Below are 19106 nucleotides of genomic sequence, written 5' to 3'. Positions count from 1 at the left end.
ATTATAAAAATCATGATAAATTTATTTATGACCTAAAAAAACTAAAAAAATTGCCCCAGTAACTAAAATCAAGTTAAGTTTAGATCTTTTTTTTTCATGAACTTTAAAGGTAAAAAAATATATATAATATGAACTTCCCTCAACAATTGGAACCGTTTAATATAAATATTATTTGTTTTGGTGGCCTAAATTGGTATCAATGATATTTTTTTCTCTCTACTGTCGGAATTCGGCGACCTCTCTCTCTCCTCTCTCAACCAATGACCAAAAAATAAAAAAAATAAATTTTTGTACCAAAATTGAATTGGAAAAATATTGAGGTATTGAAATTATATAATTTGCATGATTTTTAAAGTTCAAGGACCAAATTGTATCTTTTACGAAACTTATATCATGTCACCCATGTTTAACGCCTTTTTTTTATTCAGGTCCCTCTTATTTCAATCTTACATTTTCATAAGAAATCAAAATCAATTGATCTTTAATTAGAACTAAATCGCCAAAAAAAAATTGAGAACCAAATTGAAAAAATATAAAAATTTGCATAGTTCATCCACAGTAATGTATAAGAGGATGAACGGTGGAGACTTGCACAGTGACAAAACCCACGAGTAATACTTAATAATAATAATAATAATAATAATAATAATAATAATAATAATAATAATAATAATATAATAGTCAGAGAATACAGTAGTTAAGTGGCCCGCATTACGCCGCGGGCTAATCTTTTATTTTCATAAAAAATATAAAAAAAATCTAAGATAAAAAAGTGTTGCGTCTGGCTGCAATGTCAGACCCAACAATAATATTTATAATATTAATAATAATATTTAACTTGTCTACCCAAATTCTTATATTTTTTTAATCTTTTTTTTTTAAATGGTTTTTTCGATAGTAATAATAGTTTTTCAAAATTTTATTAATGATAATAATAATTTTTATTTTTACCCTTCAACTATGGTTGTTTTTCAATATTGATAATAATATTTGTCAAATTTATTAATTATTTTATTAATAATATTATTTATAATACAAATAAAAATATTAATTATAATAAAAATAATAATATTTATAGCACAAATAATAATATTTTTAATATTAATAATTTTATTTATAATAAAAATAATAATATTTATAATACAAATAATAATATTTAGAAACTTAAGACTCAAGAACCTTGGGTCCTAACGTTGCACCCAAGAGAATTGAGTCTTGATGCAGGACCCATTAGTCTTCGGTCCCGATACCGAACCCAAGAAAATTAGGTTTTGACGCAGGACCCATTAGTCTTGGGTCGTGACGACGGACCCAACAGAATTGGGTCCTGACGATAGATCCAAGAGAATTGGGTCATGAGAAAGCACACAAGAGAATTGTATACGGCGATCGGGTCTGCAGACCCTAGCGCCAGGTGTCTACAGCCTTAGGCGTGCTGGGATGCAGGGCCCAACATTGTTGGGTCCTAAATTTGAGGCAAGGCCTAAAGAATGTGCGTCTCGAGGTAGAGCCCAACATTGTTGGGCCCTGCTGCGAGGCAAGGCCTAACGCAGTTGAGACCTTTTACCGAGGCAGGCCCATGACACATTAGCTTTGAGTCCTGCAGCCAAGCAAGACCCAATAACGTTAGGCCCCATTTTCCTACTGGAGACAAGATCCATGGCTATTGGGTCCAGCTATGCATCAGCACCCAACACTATTGGGTCCTATTGGGCAGCAATTCATGCCTCCAGCAAGAAATTGAAATTTAAAAAAAATATTGAGATAAATTTTTTTATTTTTTAAAATCTATTTCTTATATCATCAAATAAAAATAATACAAAAACATAAAATAATATTAATTTGAATTAAAGAAAAATGTTAAAAAATTGAAAAAATTTTAAGCATTTTTTTTACCGAAAAAAAAAATATGTTTTAATAAGAAAATTCAACCCAACCTCAAATAAAAAACAATTATCATCACCCATCTTTTGTACAATATAAAAAAAGTCTCATCAATTTATTTCTTCTTTACCGTATGAAAAATAAAATTAAATCAGAGAAAAGAAAAGAAACCTTAGACCTAGTCATATTGGAAATATCCTAAAATATTTTTTAAAAAAACATGTATTGAGATGATTTTTTTTTTGTAAAATCTATTTTTTATATCATCACATCAAAATAATACAAAAACATCCAAAAATATTTATTTGAAGTAAAGAAAAAAATAAAAAAAATCCAAATTTTTTTTAAACCTTTTTTGAAAAGAAAAAACAAACATGCTTTAATAAAAAAATTCAACCCAACCTCAAATGAAAAACAATCATCACCAGCCAACTTTTGTACAATATCAAAAAAGTCTCATCAATTTATTTTCTCTTTACAGCATGAAAAAAAATTAAATACGAGAAAATAAAAATAATTTAAAGATGAAAAGAATAAAATTAAAAATATCTTAAAAATGAAAAAAATTTGGAAATCCTAGACCCAATGATATTGCCAAGCCAGACCCAATATCTAGAAAAAAAATTATAAATATCTTAAAATATTTTTTTAAAAAAATATAATGAGATAATATTTTTTATTTTATAAAATCTATTTTTCTGTGTCATCACATAAAAATAATAAAAAACATTAAAAAAATGTTAATTTGAATTAAAGAAAAAGGTAAAAAAATTTGAAATGTTTTTTTAAGCATTTTTGAAACGCAAAAACAAACTTGTTTTAATAAAGAAGTTTAACTCTACTTCAAATGAAAAAAAAAATTATCATCACCCAACTTTTGTACAATATAAAAAATATCTCATCAATTTTTTTTTTACCGTATGAAAAATAAAACTAAATTAGAGAAAAGAGAAAAATTCACAGACCAAATATCATTGGGTATGGTTGCGTAGCCAAACCCAAGGATATTGGGTCCGACTGTCCAACCAGGCCCAAGATCGGTATACCTTTTGGAATCGATTTGGGTCTGGCTGGCCAACCAGACCTAACATTATTTGGTCATATTAGGCAGCAAGATCCAACGCTATTGACACCTTTTGGAAGTGTTTTGGGTCTAGCTTGGTAGCCGGCTGTTGGGTCGAGTTGCCAAGTCATACCCAACAACTTTTGGTAAAGAAGGCAACACCTGTAGCTGCAATTCTTAACTAAAAATGCAGCTTCTTGACTAAAAACACAGCAAAGGTAATGCCCCCCAGAGTGTTACAGTGTCGTCCGCAGTGCAATGTGTCTGTGTCCACAGTAAATGCATAGTATTTTTCCCCCGTGTTTTAATAGATAGCAAAACCCAAACAGTGCAATACAAAGTAAAATCACTCACAGTCTACAGTAATATGAACACATGTCAGTTGCGTGTGGAAATTTATGCCATTTGATTTTGCCAGTATCATATTAGACCTGATAAAGCTATAAAAATCACAGGGAATATTATAGAAGGAATTATTTCTTGAGATCCTTGCAGATCATTCGCAGTGTGTTCTACGACCTTCACTTTCAGATTGTATCAGGTTCCTCTTTAATAGATATCTTATGGGGTTGTAAATCTTCTCTTAAATGAATGTCTGTATAAAGTCTTTTAGAGATCCCCGAGGGGTGTTATTAGGGGACCCTTCAAAGATCAAGTCAGTATGAGGTATTTTGTATGATAAAAAGACATTAGTGAAGGTATTAATGAGCTTTTATGAAGATAGAAAAGAAGAAGAAGAAGAAGAAGAAGAAGAAGATGTAGATGTAAAGGAAGAAGAGAATAAATGTGTTTATGTCTAAGAGCATAAGGTTTCGAACCTCTTTTTTGTGTGCTCAAGCTTCCTTTTATACTCCATGTCTTGACTTGCTTCATACGATATGTGAGGGGTAGAAATGTAATCTCGTAATGGTAGAATAATATTATTATACTGTTGATACCATCACATCTCATTAATATAAGCATGAACTACTTGTTTGTAATTAATGGGATGTGATGGGTATCATAATCACTAGCCTAAACTTAGAGTAAGGGAGGCTTAGAGTGGGGTTACTTTTCAGTTATGCGCTAAACTTATGTGTATTTGGGTTCAGCTTGTACATTAAACCCAAGTGTATTTGGGTTCAACAGTACGCCAAACCCAATAGGAGTAACACTGAACCCAAGAGGAATTGGGTTTAGCGGTACGTCGACCCCAATAGAAGTTGCATTCAGCTTTAACCCGAACCCAAGAGGAATTGGTTCCAATTGTATGCTGAACCCAAGAGGAATTGGGCGCGTACATGCCTCAGCCCAACTAGAGTTGGGCGTGAACTCGTCCTAACTCAACTTAGAGTTGGGCGTGGATGCGTTCGGGCCTAACTTAGAGTTGGGCCTGGACGCGTCGTGGCTCAATTTAGAGTTGGGTGGAAGTGTATTCCGGCTCAATGCAAGATTGGGTGTAGAGAAAACATAGCTCAATTTTAGGTTTAGATTTTCATATGATGGTATTTAAATGTGGGAGGTTTTTAAAAATCCATGACCCATCAAGACACGCAGACCAAACAGCACGGCTGAGAGAAAGAGGCAGGCAACTGCGTGGAGATGGAGTGTGGGGGCCAGCGTCGTATCAATTGCAATTACTTCTTGGTAGGTTTTGTTTTGTTTCTTCAGATTTCTAGACTCAACATTAAAGGTTCTTATAAGAAACTTTGCCAGCCCTCTTGTTTTCTTGGTCTAGCTTGGGCAAAGCTAATTAATGTTAAGGAAAGGGGCAACTGTCTCCCTTAATTTCTAGACTCAACATTAAACGTTCTTATAAAAAAAAAAAAGTCCTAATTTGGCCCCTTTTCATTGTTCTCCTTTGCAGTTTTCTCATGATTTTGAGACAATTTAATCGCAAACCAACATAGAGATGCAAAAATAGAATTGCCCCTAGCTAGATCATTTGTAATTCCAGAAAGGTAAGAAGTTAATTTTGAAACAGTAAATATTTTTAATTAGTGGCTTATATATCCATGTTTAATAACTTACTTAAATATTTTTTTATAATTAAATGATAGAATAAACATATATGTAGACAATTAATTTTAAAATTAATTGTTTATAATAGTGTTTTTCTTATTTTGTTAAGCCAGGTGATATTTTATAGTGCTTTTTTAAATACGAAGAGGTGTTAGAAATATTTATCTTAAATTAATTTATTATCCTCTATTTATAAATTAGATGACCACATGAGAAATTTTTTTTAAAAAAAAAAAGTGTAGGTTGAAGAAGACTTTGATTTGATCCGAAAGATATATGTAACCTTAAACCATTGTCTTAGAGATCTACAAATATAATATCTTAAAGTACACAAACTTGTCATGGCTGAGATAATTGCAATTTTACTACACCTTCTTTTTATCAATCTACCAGAGACATTTATTTTTCTCATTTCAGTATATTGAGTTTCTCAATTTCACCAAAAATAGAACTTTCACATTAAAATTCTTTGGTAAAAATAAATTCAAATTATACAGCTCTTTGGTAACATGCATCTTTTTAAACTTAGTTTTACTTTACTGGTCCATAAACGATTCTGTTATACAATTATGCATGATCCACTAGTGGCAAATAATTCCCTATTAACTGACTGCTCAAAATTATCAGATTCTATAGACTTACCTGCGTTAGTATAACTAGCAAAATTACTTCGAGACAAGTTGTTCAGGAAAAATTTGTTGATTTTTATGACACTTTTTGGTCTTTCTTTTAAGGCCTTGGTTCTAACTTGAATGGCGTGGGAAAGATTGGGTGTCTGGAGGTGGCGACCATGGTGATCCGGGCAATGATCTCCGGTTCAGCTGCTTGTAGTAATAAATATCTGTGCTTTGATAGATCAATAAACTTGGGCACCATCCCAGTCCACAAAGTTTCTGAATGTTCCTTGCATTGACATGATTGCTTGTGCAAGGTAGCTTGATGCAATTGATGCCTGGAGGAGCTCGGTACGGATAGGGAACAAAAGCATCTCACGTACGTGAACATGCAAATTATTAATCTCTGTTACAAAATACTATATGGCCTCTATGATGTTTACAAGAGCACCTTCTGGCGCAAACACACAACGTGCACTTATTCGTCTTATATTATCGGATTCTACTTTACCCTACCATGCTTGCTGAAGTGTCTACTGGCACAGAACTAGCACAAGCCATGTCCCACGTAAGAGAGTATCACCCCTTAATTGTGTTTGGTCACATGCATAAACAGCTAGCATATGGAGATGGTCTTCAGAAAATGACTGTGGTTGATGCTAACAAGACTGTATACTTGGATGGGGCCATAGTTCCTCGAGCTCGAAGATTAGTTGTTGAACAAGGAACCGACAACACAAACTCTATGAATGACGAAACTTCAGTGTTTTCCCCAGAGTCTGGAGGCACATTGCGAGCATTCACTTCATTGGAGGTTCTGGAAGGAAGAGTGGATAAAATTGCAGAAACATGGGTTTCTGTTATTAGAGATGAGACCGCTTTGGAAGAGGAGCATGTATTGTTTCGACATGGCAATTAGCTTTCTCTGCAATTGAATCTGTTACGGAATAGCTAGTGCTGTGTGGAACCAAGCTCTTGTGAATCGCTGTGTGTTGCTCCATAGCAAGATAGACAGTGCCTTTTGTCACCGATTCCGTGTGAATAATTGTGAATCCTTTGGTGGGCACATGTACTCGGTTGCAGATTAAATGTATTTCTCCAGCGCTGGCTTTGACACTGACTTGATCCTCACCTGCAGCTTAAAGTAGGAAGCAAACAGTTTCTAGTTTGGCTGAACTTTAAATTCTATTTTCAAAACGTGGATTTATTGCCTTCACATAAATACTCTTACTCTCTGTTTGATTCTTGGATTGCACAGGGATCGATAGAGTTTTTCACAGTGTTCATTTAGCGCTGACAGGCGTAAATTTCAGGGGAAATTTAAGAATATTTTGTTACTTTCCCAGTACAGGAGAGTTGCGGAAAGGGAAACCTTTCTCGGAAACAATTTGAGCATAACAAACTCTTAATTGCAATCTCTGCTATTTCTCCCTTACAGTATATTTTTTCAGCCCCGTTTTAGGAGAGTTGAAATCATCATAAATTTGGTAATTTTAATCCAGAAAACATTTATGATCCATGTACTTAAACTGTTTTTCTTTTTCTTTTTTTTAATGTTATGTGAAACGTCATAACGAGATCACTCGTGTCACAATTTCCTGAATCTTTTATTCTCTTCGGCATCTCAAATTAATGAACAGAAACACAGAATTCTATGAATGGCTCTCCTGGGAACACTAAAATGACTCCCTTTCTTTAGCATTTTTAATCATTTCATTGTAGTTGTTAAAATCAACCCGTTATCTAACCTGGTTGAGGGCCGAGTTCATGTTAATCTCATGATGAACAAATTAACTTAGTTGAATTTTAAAACAATATTATTTTGGATAATAATTAAAAAATATAAATCTTGGAATTTATCCAATCAAGTCTCACTTGGTTAAATCAATTAAATTACGAGTTGACCCGTTAAATCACTCAAGTTTAACCAAATTATTATTCAAAATAATTTTAGCAACCAAATGAGTCCATTATTATCTAAAAATCTAAATGTCATGGGTGTTTTACTATAGTCTAATTCATAGTAAAATGTATTTTAGACAACAATAAAATTATCTTTGTGCTTTCTGATAAAAAAAAATTGAGTCTAGGTGATGATTTTTTTTTTCACATTAAAAATATTCTCTCTCTTATCCTCAAAATCAAGTAAATATTTAACTATATACATTTTTTTTTTTTTTAATGTTATGTGAAATGTCATAAAGAGATCACTCATGTCACAATTTCCTGAATCTTTTATTCTCCTTGGCATCTCAAATTAATGAACAGAAACACAGAATTCTATGAATGGCTCCCTTGGAAACACTAAAATGGCTCCCTTTCTTTAACTTTTTTAATCATTTCATTGTAGTTGTTAAAAACAACTGGTTGTGGAACTCGGTTGACAGCTGGGTTGCCAGATCATCTCAAGATCAATAAATTAACCTAAATCAATTATAAAACAATATCGTTTTGGATAATAATTAAATAAATAAATCTTGGACTTGACCCGATAAAATTTTACTCGGGTTTTTTAAATCAATTGAAATATAAGTTGACCCGCCAAGCAAATCCAATTCTGTCCCGCTTCGATACATTGGATTTACCAATCAAATATTAATTTCATCCGCTATTATCTTCAATGGACATTCTGGCAACCAGATGGACCCATTATTTGCCAACTATTTACTGTGCTTCACGTCCAGACACCTTTCAAGAAATGTCCACATTCTTTTGCCACCCAATCATTCCCGCCCACAGCTGTATGGATATTGAACGCTCTAGCTTCGATCCTAACGAGTCGGATCTTGTTGGGGCCTAAATTGCCTTCCACGGCTTCTGTTCCTAAAGGGATGCCGATGGATACACATAACAAGAGTTTCCCTCTGCCTTTGGTCCATGAGGTTGACCGATCTTTCTTTCTCCAGGGAGATACTCCTGTTATTTTCATCTTTCTCACTGAACATAGTTTCTCGTATATCAAAAGATTGTGTTTTAAAAGGTAGTTTAACTGGTCACGTCTTGAGTTTTTTTTTAAATAATTACTAGTTTGAGTTTTTTTTTAGTCATTAAAGGTTTACATGATTGTTAATTTTAGAACCGAGATATTAATTGAGATACACGCAAGTTGATTCGAATATTATGTTAATAAAAAAAAATAGATAGTGGAAGCTTTTTTAGGTTTTTTAACTTCTCGGATTTGGCATATGAAATGAATTTTCAAGTCAATATTTCGGAGCCTCGTCAAGAACTATCCGAGGCTAGATAACGCCTGCTAGCTGATCATGTATTTGTGGGCTAAGAACCCATGCACTCGGTCACATTTGCTCCACAAACATATATTAAATCTTGAGATATTGAAGGAAGTCGCAGCACATCACCTGGTCTTGGTATAATTTTGTGGGCAAAGTTTGTTTTTTCAGCAGATTTCTAAACAATTGTCTTTCTATGTGCAAATAGTTTATTACTTCTTTTTTCTTTTTTTTTCTTTTTTTTTATCTTTGGTCATCTTTTAAGACCTAGGTTTCTTTTCTTTTTTTTAGGGCACCAAAATCCAAGAATTCTGTGTTCTTTTTGACCCAGTCTTTGCCTTTGGACCGAAGTGTTTAAAAAAATTGGAGAACCTTTGAAGAAAAGCTATGGTGGAGCTATTTAATTCAGTTTACTTCATAAACTAAGGAACTGCTGGATGCTAGTAGTCGCCTTTGTGTCTTGTCAATTATGAGATCCAATCTGAAAACTTGAAAAAGGGTTTGATTTACCATGTTAATTTATATCAACACAAAACACTGTAACACTTAGATATTATTGTAGATAATGATAGTGAAATGACTATTTTATTTTTTATTATTCGGCCAAGGAGGTTAAATCTAGGGGTAAAATGGTTTTTTCTACGGGATTTATTTGTTATTTTTATTTTGATTATGAGTATGATTATATTTTTTTTTTAAGAGTAAAATTCATTCAATATCCTTTAAAGCAATAAATCAGATAGTTAGTTATATAGGTTTTTTTTACTTATTTTTCTTTTCGATCTCATTACTAGATGTTGTTTTTTTTTTTTTTAAGAATAAGCTTTATGGTTTTCTTCGTCATTCGTTTTATAAGATTATCTTAATTTCATAATTTAACTTAAGAGTTTGACGGATTAACTTAAATGGGTTTGCACATATTCGTTTGGCTTTTAATTATTGTTTCTTTTCTTTTGGATCCTTTTGTGTGGTTTTTTTTATTTCATCATTTAATATTTGATTTGTTAGGAATTAGACTTAGTAGTTTTTTCATGTTTAGTGCTTCCAATCAAATTAATTATTCAGGACACGGGTTTTAAGGGTTAACACGGGTTGACATCACTTTTTTTACTTATTTTCCTTTTTATTTTTATCATTCGGCATTGGTTTTTCTCATTCGATATTGTTTTTTTCTTTCTTTAAAACACGTTTACATCGATTAAACATTATTTTTTTTTAGAATTTTTTTTATCCGACTCGCGGCAGAGCGCGAATCATATAAGCTAGTATTACATTAAAAATGATTTAACATACTGAATTGAAATTTATTTAAATTTGAATATAATTTATAACTTCAATCTTAACATAATTTTTAATTAATTAAAAAAACAGATAATAATTGAGAATCTTAAAAGTTTTAGCTAACAAACATAATTCAATTGCAACTGTACAAAATAAAACCAAACTTAAAAGTTTCAGATCATCAAAACAATTAAAAAAATTACAAACACATTAGTTTGAAAGTGTGTAACATATTTAAAACCTAATAAGAGAAGGCAATAAATAGAGATGTATATGAAAATTGGTTAAATAATATTTTTATTACTATCATGTAACTAAATTAATTAATATGTTTGTAGATGACCTATCCTAGCTCACAAGCAAAGTTCTTCAATCTCTTTTTTGGAATTGGAATTTGCATTCTTCAAGCAATTGACAAACAATATTATCTTTATCCCTTTCATGATTCACCTTCTCTCCATGGATGTTCATCATTTGGTGCCCTTTCATGTTTTTTCACTTTCAATTTTTAGGGATGGATTCAGCTCCCCCACCCTCTTAAAACCTAAGGTCCCAAGTCCCAACTCAAGGACCAGCAGACAATTATCCTCACAAAAACTTGCATTTCCACCATTCTCTACTGAGCTTTTGGCCATTTAAAGCTCCATTAAAGCTTAAAGGAGGCTTTAAGGATAGCTGGAGAGGTAGTAAAGTGTAGGGTTAAACATTGAATGCTGCAAGAAGGCAGTTGTTATAGAAATGAGTGAGACTCAGGGGGGGAAAGATAGGGTAATTTAGGTTATGTTTGGTAGCATGCATGTTAATTTTAATTGTAAATTTAGAAATATTTAATTAATAAATACATATCATACTATTTTAAAAATCTCAATGAAAACTTGTTATTAAAATTTTAGCTAAGAAAAAAAATTATATATATCTAATGTCAATAACGGTTATTTTCTTAAATATTTTTTATTTAAAAATATATCAAAATAATATTTTTTTATTTTTTAAAAAATATTTTTGATATCCATACATTAAAATAATTTAAAAATATTAAAAATATATTTTTAAAACACAAAAATAAAAATTACTTTTATCACTTATGTGTCATAATGTTGGAAGCACATATACACAGGCTGAGTAAAGCAAAGCTAAGGAGGGAATGTCTGACTCTGACAATTTCTGACCCTCAACCTATCTCTATATCCCCAGCAGCCTTTGACCAAATCTTAGCCGTCCATCAGCCATGCTTTAGATTTACTTTTCTCTCTCTCTCTCTCTCTCTCAATTCCATTTTTAATTTTTTATACTCCTTCCTCTCCAATTTTGAGTTCTTGATCCTTTTAAGGGCACTTGCACCACCTTTATGGATAAATGGCGGTCTCACACAAGTATATCTTCTTTCTTCTTTAAAAAGACGGATCTGGCCTTCGAATTTGTTTTTGCGGCATACTCGTGTTCTTGAATTAACTTTTCTTCTTTTTTTTAATGTTTTTGAACTGTTTTAATATGATAGTCTTAAAAATAAATTTAAAAAATAAAAAATAATTTGAAAATCTATTACTATCACAATACAAAACATTACCTTAAAAAAAACAAACAAAATCACTACTGTTATTTTCACAGTAAAATCACATTTAAAAACCCAATTTGAAATCTCAAGACGTAAAATGAGTTTATTTGGGAGTGTGGTTGTGGTTACTTTTTAAAGTGCTTTTCATGCCGAAATGCATTAAAATAATATTTTTTTTTATTTTTTTACAAATTATTTTTAAAATTAGCATATTAAAACAATCCAAAAAATACAAAAAAAAATAATTTTTTTAAAAACACGGGTGCTACCACATTTCCCAATGCTCTCAGTAACTAATGCAATTATTGGCAATTTCGTTAGCCAAACACAACTTAGTACTCCATGCTGAAATCATGAGCACTTCTATACACGTACATGGAATCCTAATACTATACTGGATTCTTGAGACAATTCTTCTTTTCAAGCTGGCAATAACAATATACTACTTGAATGGAGTTTTTTTATTGAATCTCTGGTTCGTATTTTAATAAAATAGATATTCAATTTCAATGTAGCAACGTATTTATTAAGATTTAATTAATATTGTCATTCGAAGATTTCAAATTCAAAGTCAAGGATAGCGCAACCTAAGCATGTAAACTTGAAATCTTCATCATAAAATTAAAATTTTGGATAAACTTGAAAATAATAATATAAAAAAACCTATTCTGCATGTCAATTTTTTTTATATTTGGTTAGCGTTGAGAAGACAAATATAGAATAGATAAAAATGTATTTTATTAGATGGATGAAGAAGGAAATATAAAATAAATCTAATAAAAAAACAAATATTCAACCTTAAAAGAATTTATTATCAATTTGAGGTAATCTTTTAATGAATTTATGTATTTTATAATAAAAAAATATAATTAAATGTTTTAGTGCGTGTTTGATATTGTGTTTTTAATTGTGTTTAAGTACATTTTAAAAGAGTCTTTTTAGTGGTTTTTTTATATAATTTTAATATAATAATATAAAAAATAAAATAAAAAATCTAAAAAAATTATTTTAATATATTTTTCAAGTGAAAAAATATTTTTAAAAAATATTATTTACCACAATATAAAACACATTTAATTATATTATATTTTTTATTATTATTCTTCACCTGAAGACAACGAAAGGCCAGAAATGTCCATCTGTAAAATCATCTCAAAACAAGGGGCATCCAGTCAAAAATAGAAAGGAAAGTTCTCCCACAGATAATGACTCCATCATCATCATCATCATCATCAATAACTAAACTACATTAACCAAACAAAGAAACATCTCTCTCTCTCTCTCTCTCATGTTCTGTACCCTCAAAATCCTTATTATTCATTTTTATAGGTTTCTGTTCCCTCCTCCACCACCACCACCACCAGCTCACCCTCTTAGATCGGATCCCTTCACATTAACCTGTAAACACCATGACTAAAAAAACAAAAAGTTCAAAACTTTAACCTCTTTTAATCACCAAGACAATATTAACTCACACCCATTCTTTGTCATCATAAAATCTATACTGCGTTTGCTTTGTTTTCTTCTGCTCTGCTCTCTTTGTTTTATTGTCTTTTCTTAAATATAAGAGTACAAGGAAGGTACAACGGTGTGCTGACATAAATGGGAAATGTAACGTCAAGTGTGGCAGCAAAATTTGCTTTTTTCCCGCCAGACCCTCCAACGTATGATGTGTTTAGAGAGAGTGATGGGAGGCTGGTGTTACCAGGTGTAACTGCAGACAAGAACATGGAGGTTCATTTGTTGGAAACTAAACCTGGGAACAAGATTGTGGCCACGTTTTGGAAACACCCTTTTGCAAGATTTACAGTTTTGTACTCTCATGGAAATGCTGCTGACCTTGGACAAATGCATGAGCTTTTCATTGAGCTTAGAGCTCATTTGAGAGTCAATATTATGAGGTATGTTTTGGTGGGTATGGCTTTTTTTCTTCTTTGGATTTGTTTTCAGGCTTGTCTTAAGTTTTTGTGGTTGTTTTGACTATTGATTCAGTACTTCTTTTTCTTGGGGTTTCGTGATTTTCTTGAAATTTAGTGCTGTTATTTGTTTTTGTTTATTTATGTATCTATACATGTTCTTCTTTGATGATTGATTACACATATATGAATTTTCTTATTTGATGGTATCCTTTCTGGTGATTGATTAAATAAGAATATCATTTTGTGGATTTAATCTTTCTGGGCTTATTTAGGTGGTTTGCTTATGTTTTTTGGTTTTGTTGTTGCCTTCTTTTTCTAGTTTCCCTTTGTCTTCTGTCTATGCAATTAGTTTAGCACCCGTTTGCTAATTATGATTTCCTTCCTTCCTTTTCTTTCGTTGTTGAAAAAGAACGGTGTCTTTGAATTGTGGATTTGCCATTTAGACCTTTTCTCTCTTCTTGTTATGAGGTGTTCCTTGTGTTTGCATGTTTGGAGCTATATCATCTGTGAATTTTATTAATGAAGGATAATATCATGTGTCAGTCTGTGAAAGTTGCTGTCTTTGTAATCATTATGTGCATTTTCATTTTCTCTATTGTGACCTTACAAGAAATCTAAATGGACTTGACACAGAGAGACAAGAAAATATATCTCTAGTTTTCTGATTTAAATACTAGCCCAAAAAGATATTTCCAGCTTTTGTCATGATCTTGCTGGAATTTGTAGGGTTTGAGTTGTCACTATGGCATCAATTCTCATTAACATGGACCTTTTTTGTCTTGACTTGTTATAATTTAGCTTGAAATTTCCTTGATTTTGTTCTGTGTGTTTGGTTTTGGGTGCATGCCGTGAGGGATGTAGGACATTAATTTTACTTGCAGTAACATTGGTATGCTTTCAGGATACAAATGCTTTTTTATGAAATAGCTCTGCCGGTTGCATGCTTAAAATTGAACTTGTGAACTTTTGCTTCATTACTTATTTTGTGTTTTGCTGTTTTTGCAGCTATGATTATTCAGGATATGGAGCATCTTCCGGCAAGGTGAAGAAAATCTATAAGATCAATATGCATTTGTTGTTCTTTTTTTTTTTTTTTTTTCCTTGAATCAAACGTTGAGTTGCCCAGAATTTTCCTGAAAAGGCTAATTTTTAACTAGAAAACAGCATCTAATATTAGTGGTTCAACTTTTTTTTTATCTCTCTCATACTGTCTTGCTAATGCTATGCTATGCCATGCCTGATTAATTGTTTATCTGCATTTGTAACAGCCATCTGAGTTCAACACATACTATGACATTGAGGCTGTGTACAATTGTTTGAAGAAGGATTATGGAATAAAGCAGGAAGACTTGATCTTGTATGGCCAATCTGTTGGAAGTGGTCCTACCCTGCACTTGGCTTCTCGTTTACAGAAGTTGAGAGGCGTCGTTCTTCACAGTGCAATTCTTTCAGGCATAAGGGTCTTGTGTCCTGTCAAGATGACATTTTGGTTTGACATTTACAAGGTAACTTTAGCTTTGGGTATCATTTTATCTCTTGTTTGTTGGATACTGAAGATTCTGTATCTAATCTGTACAGAATATAGACAAAATACGTCTTGTCAGCTGCCCTGTTCTGGTTATCCATGTAAGTCTCTCTCTTTTATTATTTTGGCCACCTTGTCCAGCTTCTTCACTTGGTTTCCACATAATGTTTTTTCCATTTGCATGTAATTCTGATCATGAAAAACGCATGGACTAAGAATTGTCCAAACTTTTGCTTATTTACTTCTCATGATAAGACCACATGGCATTACTGTAATTTTTTTTCCAGTATTTTCTTACCGTCGAGAAATTCAGTACATTTTTCTACTTTCCCTTCCAGACTTCCAGTGACAGAAAAAAAAAAATTTGCAAGCTGTTTAATGTTCATTTTATATATAGCCAGAGCACAGAGAGCTAGTTTCTGTTTGAAGAATGGCAGATCTTAACAAAACTGGAAACACTAAGAAAGAAATTTAGGCTTTAAACGACTAGAAACTGTGCTTGGTTTCAGGAATTGGGAATGATTTTGGAAGTTAAAGAAAAATACGATGAGCGTTTAAAAATGATTTGGTTCTGACCACTACCACAGTTTGTTTTGTAAAAGCAGCTGATAATTATTTTTTAATGGATGACTGTAGTTATTGTTGCCATTGATCCGTACATGAGTAAATCTACACTTGATGTAAATGAATTTTTGTGTAAGACGCTGAAATATGCTTATTCAGGGAATTGAGATGAACCCAACCCAAGATACATGGGGGTTCCTAGGACTTTTTGCCCCAAAATCTCTCTTACTAGGTGCCTTTGCCAGTTGACAGGACTTGTTAGACGAAGAAGCTGGTTATGTTCAATGGCCTTCTCTGGAATGATACTCCTCATATGGAAATATGCCGATTGAAACCCTGCTTGCACAGGGTTCAAACCAATTGAAATTAGAATGAATGCCGTCTATTATTTTCTTTCATTAGTCAATGCCATTAACAACTTCCTCTGCCAAGTTTACAAGCATTACCGCTATGCCACATTATTTATTTTGTTTATCTTTCAGTACCAGATACCATTTCTTGCTGATGATATGGTTGGATCATCTGTGATTATTTTATATACTGTTGATCGTTGTTATTGGTTTCAGCTTCAATTAGTAAATTTTTGCTGCTATTATGGATGATATTTGCTGTTGAGCCTTTGCAGGGAACAAATGATGATATTGTTGATTTATCCCATGGAAAGCGCCTGTGGGAACTTGCCAAGGAAAAATATGATCCCTTATGGGTCAAAGGTGGTGGGCATTGCAACCTGGAAACTTACCCTGAGTACATCAAGCACTTACGAAAGTTCATAAATGCGATGGAGAAAATCTCCATTGTTAAACCGACAAAGCAACTCACACAGAACCCAAGTATTGAAGTCAAACACAACAAGTGCTTAAGATTTGGAATAAGGTAGCCAGTTGAATTTCAGTTCATCAAATCAGGTAGTTTTATTACAAGAGGACTCCGTTCCGAGATTGGATATGCTTGCTTCATGGACTTGCAATTGGTGGCCAAGCATGTTATTGCCAGTATGTTTCTAAAGATCAGGAATTAATAGGAAATATACTTTGTTTGTTGCAGATACTGTTCAGGTAGCCATTTACAGGTATCAAGTTTTTGTAACTATTCATAAGTGCTGTGTCGAAGTATTCTGTCAGAAAAATCATGAGAAATGTGCCTGGTCTGGATTTTCTTGTAAAATATAACAGCTGGTTTTGTAACAACTATCCAGAGAATCAAATACATGGGTTAGTTTTGTTTTAACTCGATCACTGACCTGTTCTGTCTTCAATTGCAAGTCTCTGCACCTATAACATATAAACATCAGCGGTAGCATCTTCCTTGTGTACAAGTGCTAAAAGTCCTTGCAAAACGCTTTAGACACACACTCTTGCAGTGAAGGGCATCCATATTTCTTTGCAATGGCAATGAATCGAGCCTTGCAGTTCCTGGGCTTGTAGTGTTGCCGTTGCTGGTGCTAGGTGATTGTGGTGAGGAACATGGGGAGTAGTGGCTTTGGCATACACAGATATTGCCGGAAGCTGAGTTCTTTTTGAATTAATTTCATTTTAATCGAGATTTAGTTTGTTTCTTAGACGAATTTAAGTGCACGTTCTTCATATCATGAAATCTAACGAAGTAGTGGCTCTAGTTAGTTTCAAGGAACACAAAGCGCAAGTTGAGAGGATCTGAAATGCATCGCTCTTAACGACTCCAGGTTGCCTTCAAGAACAGAGCAGCTGTTACATTGATTATTAGAGGACCACATAATATTATTGTATCAATACAAGCAAAACTAACCCTTAATTGCTACAAAAACATCTAGACTAGTAGTCTGTGGTTGCAAATTGAAGCAGGGAAAAGAAAATATTCAAGGAACCAGCCTGATCAAAATCAAGGACAAGAAGTTCTTTAAGTATCCAAGGCTCAAGTTCAAGTTCCAGGAGGGCTCAAATCCCCAACAAGATAGTGTCCTTCATAACTTCTAAATTTGGCCCAACATCTTACCAGACCAAATGCTTCCAAACCCAGATAAGCTTACTTTCTGTATTTTTTCTGGTCAATCTTGTTTTGCCCAAATTACAAGGGCCATCCTCAAACAGTGGAACCATCTGCTAGCCAGGGCGGGCTCGATATAGACTCTCTTCGATTCTTCTGTTAAGCCTTGGGGCAAATCAACGTGCTCTCTAGTTTTATGGCCAAAGAAATGGTCAAACTTTTCTTATATCTTCTTCAGATTATCAAGCAACGAAAGGCCTTGAAGCAAATGTGCCATGAACTGACTGCATCAGTGAGATTCATACCTTTTATTAAAGGCCTGTCCCATAAATAATTATTTGTAGTATGCTCTTTTTCTTTGAGATTTTAACCATCCCATAAGGCCCTCCCTCCACTCAGAGATTAAATAAATAAATACAAACTTTCTTTTTTTTAATTGAGGTTGTGGGAGCCAAGAAAAAGCCCTTGTAATACAAATTCCTACTGCCGAGGCAGAGATGCAAAATGAAAAAAATGAAAAGTGGAAACTCATATATATATATATATATATATATATATATATATATATATATATATATATATATATAGAGAGAGAGAGAGAGAGAGAGAGAGAGAGAGAGAGAGAGATAGTGAAAATAAAAATGACATGTCTTTCTTTTTTAAAATTAAGATTATCTTTTTTTCAATCTTTGTTTTTATCCCTTTGACCAAGTACTTTTACATCTTTTTTATATTTGTCAAATAAAAAAACAACCTTATAATACATAAAATTAATTAATAGCAACAATAATACAATGAACATCCTTATTCTAAGAAATATGAATTATTTTGTTATATATATATATATATATATATATATATATATATATATATATATATATATATATATATATATTGACCCACATATTTAGATTATAGATAATACAAGTAAATAGGTACAAGTATTCTATGATGATGCAGCAATTATTGTCAGACAATTTCCAACAAAAATCTTTATCCTAAGAAATAAACAAAAGACTAACAAAAAGATTGAATGAGATGTTGGGAAAGCAAACACAATAGGCACATGGCTAATGCAGCCCCACTTGCCCTTTGTCATCCTTTTATATATATATATATATATATATATATATTAATATGGTATTCGGACTAGCTTGCGTGTTTTTCAATTAATTTTATGAGTTTTAAAATTAACTACTATATAAATCTTCAATAATCATTATATTAGTAATTATAAAACTCAAACCTAAAATTACAGGAAAAGCAAACTCCTTAATTTCAAACCGATATGCTTTCAACATCCAGATGAGAGGTCGGAAAAGCAAACACAATAGGCACATGGCTAATGCAGCCCCACTTGCCCTTTGTCATCATTAAGGAGTAATATTTTTTTAATCTGAGCAGGAGCTGCTGAAGTGATTTTTGCTTAGACACAACCATTGCTTGCTAATGTACAGCAGTTTTTTTAAATAGTTTATTGCTAATGACCAGCTTGACAGTTAAGG

General features: G+C 32.4%; 2 protein-coding genes across 2 annotated transcripts; both read left to right on the top strand.

Moving 5' to 3' along the window:
* Positions 1-6079: 6079 nt before the first annotated feature.
* Positions 6080-6481, top strand: LOC7493412 (uncharacterized). The gene has a single exon (XM_024589574.1). The coding sequence runs from the start codon at positions 6080-6082 to the stop codon at positions 6479-6481; it is 402 nt and encodes a 133-aa protein (XP_024445342.1).
* Positions 6482-12851: 6370 nt separating this feature from the next.
* LOC7493411 (uncharacterized) lies at positions 12852-16866 on the top strand. Its single transcript, XM_002325113.4, has 5 exons — positions 12852-13529; positions 14553-14589; positions 14816-15052; positions 15126-15173; positions 16262-16866. Exons 1-5 carry the CDS (start codon positions 13231-13233, stop codon positions 16514-16516), a joined length of 876 nt encoding a protein of 291 aa, XP_002325149.1. The 5' UTR covers positions 12852-13230; the 3' UTR covers positions 16517-16866.
* The last annotated feature ends 2240 nt before the right edge of the window (positions 16867-19106 follow it).

Source organism: Populus trichocarpa, chromosome 18, assembly GCF_000002775.5.
Source record: "Populus trichocarpa isolate Nisqually-1 chromosome 18, P.trichocarpa_v4.1, whole genome shotgun sequence".
NCBI lineage: Eukaryota > Viridiplantae > Streptophyta > Magnoliopsida > Malpighiales > Salicaceae > Populus > Populus trichocarpa.
This window is presented reverse-complemented; position numbering and strand designations above follow the sequence as displayed.